General features: G+C 47.8%; 1 protein-coding gene across 1 annotated transcript in view; it reads right to left on the bottom strand.

The window, feature by feature from the left end:
- The window catches only part of SMPDL3B (sphingomyelin phosphodiesterase acid like 3B), a 26278-nt gene extending 19460 nt beyond the window's left edge, over positions 1–6818 (bottom strand). Inside the window, exon 1 of the mRNA XM_008066522.2 lies at positions 6623–6818. Coding sequence (XP_008064713.1) covers positions 6623–6683 — 61 coding nt within the window. The 5' untranslated portion in view covers positions 6684–6818. The remainder of the gene's footprint in view (positions 1–6622) is intronic.
- Positions 6819–17925: the final 11107 nt, after the last annotated feature.

Below are 17925 nucleotides of genomic sequence, written 5' to 3' on the forward strand. Positions count from 1 at the left end.
AAAAAAAAAAAAAACAGGAGCCACAGGTTTCCACAGACCTGATCATAGATGGTGAGAAGCCAGTCCCCCCCTGCAAAGAAATTGAGCTCTGATTAGCATGCTGTGGAGAAGGTCTGGGCACCAGGACCCTCGATGGAGAGGTGGGAGATCTGGTGTCTAATTCAGCTCTTTCCTGCGTTTGCTGAGGGACTTTGGGCAAGATACTCGCCCCGCTGAGCCTGAGGGTGCTGACAGCTGGCCTGCCTCTCTGTGAACATCAAATAAGACAGTGAACAAGAAAGGACTTGTAGAGGAAAGTTCCAGCACTCCACACAGTTCCCTGCAGTTGCCCTGGGGCCAGGAGCGAGCCTGGAAGGTGAGAGAATCACATGTGAACGCCTTACCCTTCAGAGCAGAACCTCTCGGACCAGACTGTGCAAGTGCTTCCCCTGTGGAGTCTATAAAAATTAAGAGGGTTTATACATTCGTCCTGCTTAAAACATTTACAGTAAGAAAGCATTCACGTATGACTTGAGTATACCAATTTTAGCTATCATTATTATTCATTACTTGTGGCGAATATATGCCGGGCGCAGTGACTCACTCACACCTGTAATCCCAGTACTTTGAGAGATGGAGGCGAGAGGATTGCCTGAGCTCAGGGGTTCGAGACTAGCCTGAGCAACATGGTGAAACGTCATCTCTACAATAAATCAAAAAATTAGCCAGGCGTGGTGGTGCACACCTGTGGTTCCAGCTACTGGAAGGCTGAAGTGGAAGGATCACCTGAGTTCAGCAGGTCGAGGCTGTGGTGGCCGGGAGTGTACCACTGCACTCCAACCTGAGTGACAGAGTGAGACTCTGACTCAAAAACAAACAAACAAAAACTTGTGGAGAATATCAATAAATTTGGTATCAAGTGCAGTGAGTAGCGAAGGCACAGAGCTGGGTGGGGATCCAGCTCCACCCCCTGGCAGCTGTGTGAACAGGGCAACTTACTCAGCCTATTTCCTCCTCTGTAAAAAAGGACCACAGTGCCGCCTACCTCCTGGGGCCCTTTAAAGATTAAAGTGAGAAAATAAATAGTAGGAACACAGTACATGGGAAGCAGCAGTTACTTCACATTTGGTTCCCGAGGGGTCCTGCTAGCCCCCCTCTCACTATAGAGGGAGACAGGATGAAGGTGGGAGTGGCCACATCCTGCCCTGGTCAGTCCCAGTGTCCCCTCAACTGCTGTCCCCCTCAGGTAAAGTGCAAGACCGGGCAGGACATTTGAAGGGGAACAAGGTGAAGACAGAGCTTGTCACCCTTGGATGCTGTCTCTGAACAGAGGGCTGGTGGACACAGCACATCCCTGAACAAGCAAGAGGGCATCCTTGTCCTCCTTCACCAAAGGGGTCACCAGGCCCTCTTACCTATTAGGGCAACCAACACAGAGCCCAAGGCTTAGTAGTTTTGCAAGGTTCACAGAATGTCTGAGACCTGAAAAACAAATGCATTGACTCCAAAAGTGCAGGAAAAACAAAAGCTATCAAAATCAACAATTCATTTCAAAAACAGTCTAAAAAATTTCATAGGGCTGGGTGTAGTAGCTCATGCCTGTAATCCCAGCAATTTGGGAGGCAGAGGCAGGAGGATCACTTGAGTCCAGGTGTTCAAAACCAGCTTGAGCCACATAGCAAGTTCTTGTCTCTACAAAAAATTTAAAAATTAGCCAGGTATGGTGGCACGTGCCTGTAGTTCTAGCTACTTGGAGACTGAGGCCGAAGGATCATTTGAGTCCAGAAGTTCAAGGTTTCAGTGAACTATGATTGTGCCACTGTACTGCAGCTTGGATGACAGAGCAAGATTCTATCTCTTAAAAAAAAAAAGAGAGACAACCGGGCTCGGTGGCTCAGCCTGTAATCCCACGCCTTTGGGAGGTTGAGGTAAGTGGATTGCCTGAGCCCGCGGGTTCGAGACCCGCCTGGGCAGTGAGACCTCATCTCTACAATAAATAAAAAAATCAGCCAGGTGTGGTAGCATATGCCTATAATTCCGGCTACTCGGAAGGCTGAGGTGGAAGGATCGCTGGAGCCCAGCAGGTTGAGGCTGCGGTGGCCGGGAGCGGCCACTGCACTCCAGTCTGGGCAACAAAGTGAGACTCCAACTCAAAAAATAAAAAAATTTTTTTAAAAATTTAAAAAAAGAGAGAATTCATTAAAATCACACGATATGAGATCTTTTTAGTATCATTTGTGATGGGAGTAGGAAGGAGCTCCCAAAGTCATTCCTAAAACCTAAGGTCTTAAAAATGGCCGGAAGGAGGTGATCTTGCATATGGTCAGAGACAAGAGGAGGGTGGGAAGGCAACCTGGCATTTACTTAGCACCTACTGAATGCCAGGCACGGTATCCATGCCACGTACTCTATCCATGTTGCCTCCCGACATTATGAAATACAGCTTATGACTGTGTTCATTCTACAGATGAGAAAACTGAGCAAGTGAGTAGCAGGCCTGAGATTCTTATCACATCAGAGCAGAAATGATCCCAGTGCACTTTATTCTGCCATTGCCTAGCGGCATGACCTTGGAGATGGGTGCTCCCTGATTTACCATAGGGCTAGCCATCATAAATTGATATACCCATCATGCAAACCATCATGGTGGTTCATGCCTGTAATCCCAGCACTTTGGGAGGTGGAAGCAAGAGGTTTGCCTGAATCCAGGGGTTTGAGACCAGCCTGAGCAAATTGGTGAGGCCTCATCCCTACAATAAATCAAAAAATTACCCAGGCATGGTGGCACATGCCTGTAGTTACAGCTCCTTGGAAAGCTGAGGCAGAAGGGATACCTGAACTCAGCAGGTTGAAGCTGTGGTGGCCGTGAGCATGCCACTGCACTCTAGCCTGGGTGACAGAGAGACTCTGATTAAAAAAAGTATATATATATATAAAACATAAGTCAAAATTGCATTTGGTACTCCTAAGATCTACCATAGAGCATCAGAGCTTAGTTTTGAGTACCCTAAATGGGCTCAGGTCACTTACACTAGCCTACAGTTGGGCAAAATCCTCTAACACAATGCCTATTTTATAATAAAATGTCGAATATTTCATGCAGTGTATTGAAAACTGAATTGAAAGTGAAAAACAGAATGGTCATATGGGTATTTGAAGTACGGTTTCTACTGAATACATATCTCTTTCGTACTGTCATAAAGTTGACCCTTCATCAATCAGGGACTGTCTGTGTGTATAGTTCCCTAAACTTTTACAGCACTTTAAAATGTACTTGCGTGATCTCACTTGACTGTCACACTGAATTTCTCCTCTGCTATATCCCTATTTTAGAGATAGTAAAATAGAGGTTCAAGGTCACATAGGTCTTCAAAGGCAGAACCAGAGGTAGGACCTAGGTTTTTCGCTTAAGGCAGCGAGTTGTTTCTGAAAGAACACACATGAAGTTTGAAAGTGGAGAAATCCTATTTTGAATCTTGGCTCCTCCACACAGGCAGTGGCAGCTTGAGCAAGGGGTTTCCTGAGCTAAGCCTCAGTTTCCTCATCTGTGAAGTGAGGATGAGAATGCCTATAGCAGTCAGGTGGTTGGGTGGAGGAGTTCTCCTATCTGGAGTACCTGGCTGTGCGGTGAACAGGCCAGCCTGAGGACTCCTTCTCTGGGTCACGCTACCCTGTGGGCCTCAGTTTCTCTTCTCTTCATGAAAGTACTGCACAAAGGTCCTCTGAGGGCCCTTCCAGTTCCAGATCCCTGTGAATGCACAGCTTTTGTCTGTATTGTTTATACCCCACACCACCAAGTACTCTTGGTCCCTATGTCAGTCCTTTGCTATTGAAGCTCAGCAGTCACCCAGGGCACTTCAAGTGTAATTCTTCCTCGGGAAACCGAGGCCTCCAAAACACATGGGGTTCATTTGCTAACACCAACATTCATGGACCCCTGTGCTAGCCATGGGGTCACCCTCTCCTGCAGCAGCTCCAGGGAGGTGTCGTCATTTCCACTCTGGCCCTGCTCCCTTAGCCCTGGGCTGGCTGTCAGGGGAATGTTTTCCCACCAGGCTAACAGGCGCTGCAAGGACTTGTTCATTTCTCTGCAATTAGAAGCTGAAGAGTAAGTGAAATGCTGCATAGAGTATGTGTGGGAGGAGAAGGAGACAGCATGTTGGCGCCCACCCAAGCTCTGGGCTAAGGCCAGTGGAGGTAGAAACCCCGCCGTTTTATGCCCTGAAGAGACTGAAATAACCTACAGGTGCTGTGGAATTATTTTTAAATTTACTTTTGTTTTGAAATTATAGGTATATACATTCTAACAAGTTTGGAGAAAAGAGAAAAAATAGTACCTATAGGGCCCACCATCCCAAGAGGATATAGGGAAAGATGTGAATTCAGCATTAGACAGCGGGACACAGACTTTGTCCTGCCACTTCCCAGCAGTGGGACCTTGAGAGGTGTTTTGTCCCTGCTGAGTCTCATTCCCTGCCAGTGCTTTGCAAGCAGAGTGCTTCACCACGGCCCCCAGCTACTCCTGGACAGTGTCTGAGAAAGTGGATGAACGGCAGGGGTTCTTTGGGGGCCACTGACCCCTTGGCCACTGACCCAGGAGAACTGAGCTCCTCCTTCCCCATCTCAGTTGTCCCCATCTCGACAAATGACAGCTCCATCCTTCTTGTGGCTGAGACCAAGAACCTTGGCGTCATCTCTAATTCTTCCTTCTCTCACACCTGCCATCTTAAGCCAATCTATAGTCTAGAATCAGACCATTGCCCACACCCCACACCTGCCACTCTGGGCCCAGCCTCCATCCACTCTCACTGGGTAATGACAACAGCCTCTTCCCTCTTCACTGGTTTGGCTGCTGCTACTTTATTAGGGTGATCAATTGTCCCAGCTTGCCTGGGACTGAGGGAGCACCCAGGACACTGGACTTTAAGTGTAAAAACTAGGACATTCTCAGGCAAACTGGGACAAGTTAGTCACCCTACCTTTACCCCACTATAGTCTTTTCTCAAGACAGCTGGCCAAGGAAGTCATTTGTTTTTAGAGTCAGGGTCTCACCACAAGCTGCAGTGCAGTGGACTCAAGAGATCCCACCCTTGGCCAGGTACAGTGGCTCATGCCTATAATCCCAGCACTTTTGGAGGCTAAGATGAGAGGACTGCTTGAGCCCATAGGTTCAAGCCCATAGGCAACTTGGTAAGACCTCATCTCTACAATAAATCAAGAAATTAGCAAGGCATGGTGGCATGTGTCTGTAGTTCCAGCTACTTGGAAGGCTGAGGCAGACAGATCATCTGAGATCAGCAGGTCGAGGCTGCAGTGGCCATGAGTGTGCCACTGCACTCCATCCCGGGAGCCTGGGCGACAGAGTGAGACTCCAATTCAAAAAAAAAAAAATCTTCCCATATCAACCTCCCTGAGTAGCTGGGGCTGCAGGTGTGTACCACTTCACCTGACTAATTTTTTTCTTTTATTTCTTTTGAGTTGGAGTCTCACTCTGTCACCCAGGCTGGAGTGCAGTGGCATGATCATGGCTCACTGCAGCCTCAACCTCCTGGGTTCAGGTGATCTTTCCACCTCAGCCTCCTGAGTAGCTGGGACCACAGAAGTGCACCACCACATCCAGCTAATTTTCTGATTTTTTTTTTTTTTTTTGTAGAGATGAGGTTTTACTATGTTGCCCAGGCTGGTCTCGAACTCAAGCATTTCTCCGGCCTAGGCCTTCTAAAATGTTGAGGGATTACAGGCGTGAGCCACCACGCCTGGCTTCAAAGATCTTTTTAAACATACGTAAATCAGATTACATTACTCTTGTGCCTAGAACCTCTAGTGGTGTCCTACTTCACTCTGAGTAAAATCCTGAGTCCTTAAAATAGTCTGCAAGGTTATCTGTGGGCTGGTACCTGCCCCACCCCACCATCTGCTGACCTCATCTCCATCCCCCACCCCTGCAGGTCCCCACTGTGCTCTAGACACCAGGCTTCCTTGCTGTTCCATGCACACATCTCCAGTGCATGCACCTCAGGGCTTCTTCTTCCTGTCCTCTCTCACTGGAATGTTCTCCTCCTGGACATCCACATGGCTCTCCCCCTCACTGCATCATGACTCTGTTCAAATGTCACTGGACTAGACAGCTCTTCTCTGGCCACCCAGTAAGTACCCCCTTCCCCATGCCCACCCCTCTCTATTCTTTATTATTCTCTGTAACACATATCACCTCCTGAATACTATGCCTTTTACTTGTATGTTTATCTGTCTCTCCTTAGGTGAAGGACAAAGACTTCGTTTTCCTCCCTGATGTATCCCTGGTTCCTAGAATAATGCTTGGGACAGAGAAGGCTCTCATTTGTTAAATGAGTTCACAGATCTTTCCTGCTACCTTCTACCTCTACTAACTGGCCGGCTCTTCTGTACCCAGACCTAGCAAAGTCAGTCTCCCTCCTCTGGCCAGCTGTTGCTCCCACTCAAAGAACAACCCCACCCCATGCCCGATTCCCAACCGTCCTGAGGCCCACTAACTCCCTCCACCCAGCCTCCCTGCCGAGCTATTTTCAACAGATCTCCAGCTTTCTGTGAGCAGCTTCCTGTAGCCCCAATCCCAAATTCATAGTGCAAAACAAGGGCATCGCAGGCATTCTCGGAGCTGTACCTGGTTCTGCCCCGGAGACTCCCCAGTGGGCCAGGAAAATCAGCCAGGAGAGCAGCCTCATCCTCAGGCTCACCGCACTGGAGCCGCGGGATTCTCAGGGATTGTTGTTCACACTGCAGGCTGCCCAAGTAGTTGTTCTGGCCACGTGCCTGAGCGGAACTACTAATGTTCCCAGTCATCCAAGGCGTCTGGCTCCCCCTGGCTTTTCCTTCTTCGCCTGGCAGAGTGTGAGCTGGGTTGGGCTGAGGCTGAAGGCAGGCCTCTGGACTCAAGCAGAAACCACGCCCAAGCCTCAAGCAGAAGCCACTCCCGTCTTGCCATTGCAGCCCCGTCCCTCAAGGGGAGGTGTTGGGGTTATTTTATCTGCAAAAGGTTTTCAGAGAGGCCAAGCAAGGAGGCTGAGGCAGAGAGGTTGTCTTAGTCCATTTTGTGTTACTATAATAGAATACCTGTGACTGGGTATTTCATAAAGAACAGAAATGTAGGCCTCAGGAGGCCAAGGTGAGAGGATTATTTGAGCCCAGGAGTTCAAGACCAGCCTAAGCAACATAGCAAGACCTTATCTCTACAAAAATAAAAATAAAAAAAATTAGCCAGGCATGGTGACATGCACCTGTAGTCCCAGCTACTCAGGAAGGTAAGGCAGAAGGATCACCTGAGCCCAGGAGGTTGAGCCTGCAGTGAGCCATGATCATGTCACTGCATTCTGGCCTGGGTGACAGAGTAAGACCAAAAAAAAAAAAAAAAAAAGAGGAACAAATGTATTTGTCTTATGGTTCTGGAGGCTGGTAAGTTTCAAGTTGTCAGCAAGGTGTCTTGGAGGCCATTCTCTTCTTTCAAGATGGCATCTCATCCCTTGGAGAGGAGAAAGGCTGGATCCTCACATGATAAAAAGGTCAAGACAAAAGGAGGACAAATCTAAGATGAAGGATAAGGTTAAAAAAAGGGGGGGGGAGGCTGGTGACAAATGGGACCTTTTTGAACGGTGTTAATCCCATGCATGAGAGCAGAGCCCTGATGACCCAATCACCTCCCAAAGAGCCTACCTTCCAACACTGCCACAATGGCAACCAAATTTTAAAATGAGTTTTGACAGGGACCAGCGTTCAAACCATAGCAAAAGTCCTGGTGAAAAGTGGTGAGGGTCTGTGCCAGGCAACTAGTAACTAGTAGTAGGGAGGAATTGAATAGCCTGTGACTGGGTTATCAGTTAGGTAGTTTTGGTTCTCATCACATTTGTTTTTTAAACCCTGTTCTAAATAAGTAGCAAAGATTCCTTCCCTTGGTGAAGGACATGGCAGAGTGGAAGCCACAGCTTCTTGGAGACAGCCACCTCCAGGCTTTTGTCCTCTGACCTCCAGAGAGGGTAGTGAAAGAGAGGGGAGACTGGTCCAGCCAGGGAAGTAGCAAAGGTTGCTGGGTTCCAAGAGTTCAGGCTGGCTCTAGAAGGTAGCAGCAGGTCCTCACGCAGGAAGTCCTTGGACATTTACTTGGGTTCAATAAATGTTTGATGTCTACTAGGTTCTAGGCCCTAGGGAGACAGTGGTGAACAATGCAAACCCTCTGCCTTCACAGGACTTACATTTGGCAGAAGACATGGGCATTATACAGACTTATCAACAAGGCTCCTGGCCTGGCAATGCCCCTCGGGTCAGGTGCAACAGAATCTCGGGTCCCCAGAACTGGACAGGCTTAGGCACGAATATATCAGCGGAGCCCACAGACAACTAAAGACTAAGGTCCTATCCCTGTTCAAGGCCCTAGGTCACCCCAAGGAGGAGGGGGACATCAAAATAACCAAGACTGAATTTCCTGCCAGTCCAGAAGGAAGAAGGCTCTGAGAGACCCACTGCTATGGGTTTAACAAAAATAAAGTAGTGTGATTTGCTTGCCCCTGAACCTATGGCGTGCCTCAAAACTGCTGGAAGCTATTTAGGGCAGATGGAGGAGGTGTTCTTGGAAAACAACCCATGGGATTATTGGGGAAAGAGGGCAGGTCAGAACTCTAGGGCAGCCAGCGCCCCCAGGGCTGCCCAGGGAGATGGCAACAGAAGCCTTGAAATTGGAACAAGGGAGAGCATTCTTGTGGGGCATAAGGATTCCTCATAAACCCATCAGAGGGGGTGCTAGAGGCCCACTCAGCTTTTGTCTGGATGCAGGGGCTTTTTTTTTTAATTCCTCAGCTTTTTGTTTAGTGTCCCCTGAAGGCCTCATCACCATCACCACCACCACCCCATAAGACATTTTTGAGCAAGTAGGAAAAGGCACTCCTCTAGGTCTCTGTGTGAATTAGAAAAAGATGCCCTCACCCCCAAAAAGCATAGCCGGGGCTCAGAGTGGAGCCAGGGACTTACAGCCCCCACTCAGCCCTCTGCCTGTTACTCAGTGGTAGTGGCTTCTCTGTGGCCCTGGCCTGACCAGCTAGTTGTGCCTGTGCTTGGTTTGCTGGAATTGGTAAGTGGACAGAGAAATCGAGTGGTCTGGACTTTGCCTTCTTAAGTACAAAACAGCCCCTCTTCTTCAAATTGCCCAAGGTATTTATTTAACTCTTAGCAGCTGCAATTTCAGGAAAATTGCCATCCCTTTTTTTTTTTTTTTTTTTTGAGTCAGAGTCTCATTCTGATGCCTAGACTGGAGTGTAGTGGCTCACTCACTGCCACTGCAGCCTCAACCTGCTGGGCTCAGATGATCCTTCTGCCTCAGGCTTCCAAGTAGCTGGAATTACAGGCAAGTGCCACCATGCCCAGATAATTTTTTGATTGATTGTAGAGACGAGGTCTTGCCAAATTGCCCAGGCTGGTCTCGAACCCCTGGGCTCAGGTAATCCTCTCACCTCTGCCTCTCAGAGTGCTGGAATTACAGGTGTGAGCCACCATACCCAGCAATTCCCATCTTTTTTTTTTTTGGAGTTGGAGTCTCACTTTGTCGCCCAGGCTGGAGTGCAGTGACTCATTCATGACCACCCCAGCGTCAACCTGCTGGGCTCTGGCGATCCTTCCGCTTCAGCCTTCCAATTTTTATTGTACAGACAAGGTCTCACCAAGTTGCCTGCGCTGGTCTTGAACTTGCGGGCTCAGGCAATCCACTTGCCTTGGCCTCCCAAAGTATTAGGATTATAGGCTAAACCACCAAGCCTGGCCTCCCATCACTCTTAAGAGAAAATCATGTTGTAAAAAACTGGTAAGAGGCAAGCATTCTTTACATTACTTTACTTTTGTAACCCTTTCTGTCCTATAATCTCAGTAGTTTTTGTTTTTTATTTTGAGTCTAGTCACCCAGGCTAGAGTGCAGTGGTGCAATCATGGCTCACCACAGCCTCAGCCTCCTGCGCTCAAGTGATCCTTCCACCTCAGCCTCCTGAGTAGCTGGAAGTGCAGGCACAGGACTACAGGTGCACGCCACCATGCCCTACTAATTTTTTGTAGAGATGAGGCCTCACTATGTTGCCTAGGCTGATGTCGAACTTCTGGACTCAAACAATCCTCCCACCTCAGCCTCCAAGTGCTGGGATTACAGGTGTCAGCCACTATATCTAGCCAGTAGTGCATGTTAATGGAAAAACCAAACTCTGTAAAAAGTATTTTAAAGTGGGTTATTCTCAGCCAATATGAATGACTGTGGCCCAGGGAAAGCACAAACCCAAGAAACCTTGAGTAAATGGCTTCCAATTACAGTTTGCTTTTATATATTTTAGGGAAGCAGGAGCCACAGGCAAAGACATGAACCAATACACTGAAGCTATACATTGGTTTGGTCCAAAAAGGTGGGGTATCTTGAAGCAGAAGCTTACAGGTGTTAGGTCAAAATCCCAGTAGGGCCTCCAAAATGGAAGTCAGACCACATGGGGTGGTCTGTGATCCGGTGCTAAGCATAAAATGCAAATAACTGCACAGAAGTTAGATTAGAAAATACAGTTTATTTAGAAAGTAAATTGGAGGGAGGGGTAGGAGAGATTCACCTCCCCAAGGTAGGGGAGGGAACTAAATCTATGAAAGCATCATAGCCCGGTCAGAGCTCAAAGAGCACTTGGCTAGATCAGAGGTTAGCAAAACAATGGACCCTGGCTGCTTAAGGTTGAATACTTTTAAAACTTGCCTTTTGACTGCACATGTGGCTCACACCTATAATCCCAGCACTTTGGGTGGCCAAGGTAAGAGGATTGCCTGAGCCCAGGGGTTTGAGACCAGCCTGGGCAACTTGGTAAGACCTTATCTCTACAATCAATCAAAAATTAGCTGTAATTTTTTATTTACACGTGCCTGTAGTTTCAGCTACTTGGAAGGCTGAGGCGGAAGGATCACCTGAGCCTATCAGGTAGAGGCTGCGGTGACCATGAGCGTGCCACCGCACTCCAGTCTGGGCGAGAGAGTGAGACTCCAACTCAAAAATAAAATAAAATAAAAAATAACACCTCCCTTTTGATGGGGGGACAGGTCGTTAAGGTGACTGGGTGGTAGTCTTGTCCACATCTTCATGAAGGAGACAGGTAAGCACAGGTACTGACGTCAGGTGATGGACTAGAGGTAGATGGGTGGGCTAGTCACATGACTGTTGCCATGTTGATGGAGTCTGTTCATGAAAGTCACGAAGGGCTGATCAGGTTGACTTGTTTGCAAAATAAGCTGGGGAGGGAGTTGTAAAGCAATTAATTATCAATAGCTATCTCTGAGAAACCGTTTCTCAGATGAGAGGGTAAATTAAAGTGAACTGCTAGAAAAACATGACAAAACTAGGCAGTGTTAAAATGGCTCCTCACTGGGTATATCAGCTCCATCTCATGTCTTTTTAACAGGCTATAGGTGAATTCAGAGATCCTTTCTCCCCCTCCCCCCGCTGCCCCCTTATTTTTATAGATAGTGTCTTGCTGTGTTGCCGAGGCTGGAAAGCAGTGGGACAACTGCAGCTCATGCAGCCTGGAAGTCCTGGGCTCAAGTGATCCTCTCGCCTCAGTCTCCTGAGTTAGCTGGGACTACAGGCATGTGCCACCGTGCCCACTCATGTTTTTATTTTTTATTTTTTTGTAGAGGCAAGGTCTCTCTATGCTGCCTTGGGTGGTCTCAAACTCCTGGCCTCAAGTGATCCTCTCCTCTTGGCCTCCCAAAGTGCTGTGATTCATTAATTTGCAATCGGTTAAAGAAGTAAAGCTTTGTCTAAAAATTTGGAGTCAGCAGGAAGGAATGTTAAATATAAGGAAAAATTTGGAGTCAGCAGAAAGGAATGTTAAATATAAGGAAATCTATTAACAGATATACTGGGTCAGAGTGACTTACAAGGGTGTGTGACTTAAGCCTTTTCTGGCATGACCTTAGGTCCCGTTTTTAATTTGGTATCTTACTGTCATAGAGTCCGTTTTGTTAGTTTTATATCTCTACTTTAACATTAGTGCCAGTCAGTTGTGCCTAAACTCCAAAGGGGGGGGGCATGTAACAAGGTGTGGCCAACCTCCTTTTCTGTCCTGGCTGAGAATTCTTAAGGTTTTGAGGGGTCTCCCTTGAGCAAGAGGGAGTCAGTTCAGTCAACGGAGGACTTAAATTTATATTTTTAGTTTACATGCATGTAAAGCAAACATCTTGGTAGCAAAGTCTTGTGGGGAGGCCCAGCCCTCAGATGTTGATGACCTTTGCCCATCACCGGCCTCAGAGCTACGGGGAAGCCAGGCTGCAGCTGAGGTTGACCTGGGGCTCAAGTCCACAGAGGGCTTAGTCCAAGAAGGTCAGGAATAGGGCCACAACAGAATCTATGAATGCTGACATCTAGCCCAGGCACCTGAAAACAAAGACACATTGCTCTTTTGCATTCATTCATTCATTCAACAGATATTTATCAAGCAACCTCTATGTGCCAAGCACTATGGTAAGTGCTGATGATACAATGATGAACAAAAGTAGTTTATAGTTTAGTAAGAGAAACAGACCTTAGAGTCATGCAGATAAATGTAAAATTATGTGATGGTGCCCAGTTTGGATGCCATTCTAAGGCCACTGAAGGACTTGGAGTAACAGTGACATGTCATAGAATAATTGCTTGAATTTTCCCCTTTGCAGCAGCCGTGACTGAGCCAAAAGAATAAATGTCTAATGACAAAAACTGGGAGACCTCAGATTATACCATATATTTGTGTCTTCTCTAAGCTGGGTTTCTTGTGATGGTAACGACCTCAGCGAGATCTCAGAAAGAAATTACCTTTAAAGGTCTCAAAGAGAAATGTTGAAGGTGGCCACAACTAACAAACTCAGCCTGGCCAAATCGTAACTGAAAAAGTCCACTTATACTCTGGGTTCCTCTTCTGTTTCTCCTCATCTATTTCTGAATTTCACCCAGATTCAAAACTAGAGTCAGTTCAGAGTTAGCACAGTTCATTGCACTAAATATATATTTGTCAAATAAATGTGTAGTGAAATAAATAAGACTGGATGAATACAAAAATAATGACTTAAAGAAACCTTCCCATTTCCTATGACTTCTGCTTTCTCTGTCCCTTTCTTTCCATGGCCTCTGCCAGGGTACAGGCCTACATCATTGCTCTCTGGGTCTGTTAATTCAGTCTCCTAACAGAATCCTTGCTTACACTCTCAGGCAGTCCCTGGCCTCTCCATACTCCCTCCTTCTGCCTCACTCAACCTGGAAGTGATTGTGTAATTCTCCTGCTCCAAAACCTTCTGTGGCTCCCCATGGCCATGGGTAAAAGTCCATAGCTCTTAGATGACATCCAGATTAGACACCATCACCCATTCGTATGTATTTCTCTTACTATCTGTCCTCCTGGGCACACATCTTCCCGGGGTGTCTACTTTCTAAAACTTCACAGAACAGTCTTAATTTCAAGCATTTTATCCTACATGTCATAAATATCTCTTACTTGTCAGACTATATAAGTTTCAATCACCTTAGGCTTAATATAATAATGCCATCTTGGTATGCTGCAAGCTCTTGCCTTTGGCTGTATCTCATTTCTCAGTGATTTGGAGGCTTTCAGAATTACAGAATTTACATAGGAAACACATGGCACACAAGCAACATGTAGTCTGCAGATATCTTTTGTTTGGAACCACTTAAAATTCAGAAATATGCCGGGCTCGGTGGCTCAGGCTATAATCCCAGCACTTTAGGAGGCCGAGGTGAGTGGATTGCCTGAGTCCGTGGGTTCAAGACCCACCCAGGCAACTTGGTGAGACTTCATCTCTACAATAAATCAAAAATTAGCCAGGCATGGTAGCACACACTTGTAGTTCCAGCTACTTGGAAGGCTGAGGCAGAAGGATCGCCGGAGTCCAGCATGTCGAGGCTGCAGTGGCCAGGAGCGTGCCACTGCACTCCAGTCTGGGTGACAGAGTGAGACTGCAACTCAAAAAAAAAATTCAGAAATATTCATATAAAAATCAAGATTTATGGCATCTGCTAAAAAACAAAGATAACCAAGCAACATGAGCCCACATTCCTTACATCAGTTACTATTTATCATTATGCTTGTGTTGTATCTTTTTCTTACTTTGGGGAAAAAAAAGAAAAAGAAAAAAATTTCTCTCCATTATCCAAACCACTACATTTACTGTTTTCTTGTCTGGCATTTGAGTTTGTGACCAGTTCTAGTACATGCTAAAAGGTATAGTAACAACACCTGTCAATGGAATCAGATTTCCTGGGTTAAACTGAAGACTCCAACAACTTAGCCTCTTCTGTGCCTCAAATGCTTAATCTGTAAAGTGGGGACAATAAAAGCACCTGCATATCTCAACAAGATTGAGTTAACAAATGTAAAATGTTTGATGGTGGCTGCAGTTTTAGAAAAAGAAAATAGGTCGGACTCGGTGGCTTCAACGCCTGTAATCCTAGCATTTTGGGTGGTGGAAGCGAAAGGACTGCCTGAGTCCAGGGATTGAACGCTCTACAATAAATTTTAAAAAATTAGCCGGGCATGGTGGCGCACATCTGTGGTTCCAGATACTTGGATGGCTGAGGCAGAAGGATCACCTGAGCCCAGCTGAGTGAGCGTGCCTCTGACTGTGAGTGTGCCACGGCACCCCAACCTTTTGACTCTGACTCAACAAAAAAAAAAAAAAAAGAAAAGAAAGAAAAAGAAAACAAAGCAGTCCAGGAGCCCAAGGGCTATATTTGTCTTATTTGCCATTGACTCCCATTGGCCAGCACAGGGCCTGCAACGAAGGAGGCATCAATACATTTTATTTATTTTTGAGTTTCACTCACTCTGTCACCCAGGCTGGAGTGCAGTGGCATGGATCACGGCCACCACAGCCTCGATCTGCTGTGCTCAGGTGATCCTTCTGCCTCAGCCTTCCAAGCAGCTGGAGCCACAGACGTGGGCCACCATGCCGGGCTCCTGGTTTTTTTTTGGTTTTGGTTTTGGTTTGTTTTTTTATTAATTGTAGAGGCAAGTTCTCACCAAGTTGCCCAGGCTGTCTCAAACCCCTTCCCACTGCTTCCCAAAGTGCTGGGATTATAGTTGTGAGCCACTGCACCGGACCAATACATTTTATAATAATTATTTTTTAAGAGTCTGGTCAGCCAAGCTGGAGTGCAATGGTACAGTCATAGGTCCCTGAAGCCTCAAACTCTTGGGCTCAAGCGTCAGGCAGTCCTCCTGCCTCTGTGGACAGAGTTGTTGGGACAGGCATGAGGCACCACACCCTGCAAAATTTTGTTTTTTTAAATCAATGAACAAACAATTCTAACAGTCTGGTAGTATTCAGAGCAAGGAGGTGAGACGCGTCCCACTCCTATGGAAGGGGCACAGACAAGCACGTTAAGTGAAGGATTAGAAGAACAGCTGTAAGACTGGGATGAGCAGCCTGGGGGGTGGGAGCGGGTGGAGGTGCTGCCACCCTCAGACCCTTCAGAAGGTGGTCGGTCGTAGGTAAGAAGGTGTAGGTTTGCTATAGCCTCACTGGGCAGATTCAGGACCGGGGGTGGCATTTTGCCCAGAGAATCAGGCTCCTTATGGAAAAGAACAAGCAACTCCACGAGATGCTGTGAGGCTGGTACTGCGAGCCTCTGGGGTGCGCAAATGACACGCGACAGGCTGCGGGGTACACCGAGGCCGAAACTCGACGACAGTGATCCACGCGTCGTCTGATTGGTGATAGTTTGGCGGGAGCAGAAGGACGCCGAGCAAAGGAAGTGACGTAGGAGCCGTTCGCTGGATGAGAGGGTGGGATTACACGTCCTGAGATGCAGAAGTCTTGTTCTGATTGGTTGTTTTCTTGCGCTACTGCCCTGTCGGATCGCGCAGCTTCTTGTTTCTACTTGCGCAGAGGGATTTGTCCTTAGTAAAGATGGCCGCAAGGGCGTCGGGCTCCACTTGGAGCCTAGGGTGCGTTTCCGGGAGCACGGCCGACGAAGACCGGAAGAAGCGTAGGATTCGTGAGCGTTGATTGGCTGAAGCGAGAAGCGCCTTGGGTGCTGACTGGCTCCGTCCGTCGCGGGAAGGAGTTTGTGGCGCCAGAGAAAAGTAGACACAGCGCTGCAACAGCAACCGGCTTCTGAGGCGTTCTGCGAGCCCACCAGATTCGAAACTTCTGGGCATCTCTCCGGAGGGAACCGTGACCATGATGTGGAATAGTAATGATGCGGTGGGGGGCGGAGGGGGAAGAGAATCGCAGGAAACCTCAGCCAGAGGGCAAGCCCCCGGTCGGATAGGCGTGTGGGGAGCGCGAGGGGGAGGGGAGGGAGCCGCAGGTGGGGGCGTTCGGAGGTCGGGGAAAGGCGGCAGGATAGATTGGGGAGCGGGGAGGTCTCCGGGAACCCGCGAATCTCTCGGAAGCTTAGGACTAAGGCAGCGCAGACGCTAATACTGTTGTTGTTCACTACCAGGTGGATTTGAAAACTATGGCGGCTCCTCCTACGGGGGAGCCGGCGGCTACACACAGTCCCCGGGAGGCTTTGGGTCGCCCACCGCGTCCCAGGCCGAAAAGAAATCGGTAGGTTGGAAGAGTTTGGTTTTGTTTTATCCTGTCCCGAAGCCCCTCACTCGTCTGTGAGAGAAAACGTGTGCGGCAGAGGAAGGGCGTTAACTAACACTGATGCGGCCGTGGCGGATGGTTATGGGCGTTCCGTATGGTTAAGTGCTGTCAGTTTTGCCTTGTTTTGTTTTGAGTCGGAGCCTCAGTCTGTCGCCTCAGTCTGGCTGGAGTGCAGTGAGTGGCACGCTCAGCCACTGCAGCCTCGACCTGCTGGCCTCAAGTGATCCTTCCGCCTCAGCCTTCCAAGTAGCTGGAACTGCAAGCGAGCGCCACCACGCCCGGCTAATTTTTTGATTTATTGTAAAGGTGAGGTATCGTCAAGTTGCCCAGGCTGGTCTCGAGCCCCTGGTTTCAGGCAGTCCTCTCACCTCGGTCTCCCAAAGTGCTGAGATTACAGGCTTGAGCCACCGCGCGGGACCAGTGAAACTTCTTGAAGCCTGTGACCTCCGTCTCTCTCATCTGATAATGGTGCTAGTGCTGCTCATATCACAGGGAGGTTCTGAGAATTGATAAATACAGTAACGTGCGAGTGGTGGCGTTCAAGGGTCGCGGAAGGGGAAGATTGGGAAGACGGGGAAGCGTGTGGAGCGGGGAGGTCTCAGGGAACCCGCAGATCTCTCAGAGGCGTAGGAGGCAGCACAGATGCTAAAACTATTCGTGAATTTGAAAACTGGCGGCTCATATCACGGGGTGGTTCAGGAAATTGATAAATTGGATAACGTGCAGGACAGGATCTGTAGAAAGCTGTTGAAATGTCTTCTAGTCACTCAGAGGGGAGTCTACCTTTAACAACTGCTGTTGATTTCATCTTATAAATACAGGGTTAGTCTGGCTTCTCTTTAGGAGTTACATGTTAAGGTTCGGTATGAGCAGGTTGTATGTTTTGTATATAGGTTGATAAGCTTTTACCTAAAACTTTACAGATGTGTGTTGGTGGGAAAAAATTCATTGATAGTTTCCATATAATTGGACATTGCTATATATTTTTCATGTGAATTATTAAATAAAATTCTGGAAGGAGCCGGCAGGTAGCTCAGCCTGTAATCTCAGCACTTTGGGAGGCCGAGGTGAGAGGATTGCCTGAGCCTGGGGGTTCGAGACCAGTCTGGACAACTTGGCGACACCTCGTCTCTACAATTAGTTTATAGAAAAAAAAAAAGAGTGCACGTCTCTGGATCCAGCTACTTGGAAGACTGAGGCCAAAGGATCACCTAAGCACAACAGGTCGAGGCTGTGGTGGTCGTGATCTGTGCCACTGCACTCTAGCCTGGGCAACAGAGTGAGACTAACTAAAAAAAAAAATAAAAAGTAAGCCGGGCTCAGTGG

Source organism: Carlito syrichta, unplaced genomic scaffold, assembly GCF_000164805.1.
Source record: "Carlito syrichta isolate Samal-C Ts95f unplaced genomic scaffold, Tarsius_syrichta-2.0.1 Scaffold105233, whole genome shotgun sequence".
Classification (NCBI taxonomy): domain Eukaryota; kingdom Metazoa; phylum Chordata; class Mammalia; order Primates; family Tarsiidae; genus Carlito; species Carlito syrichta.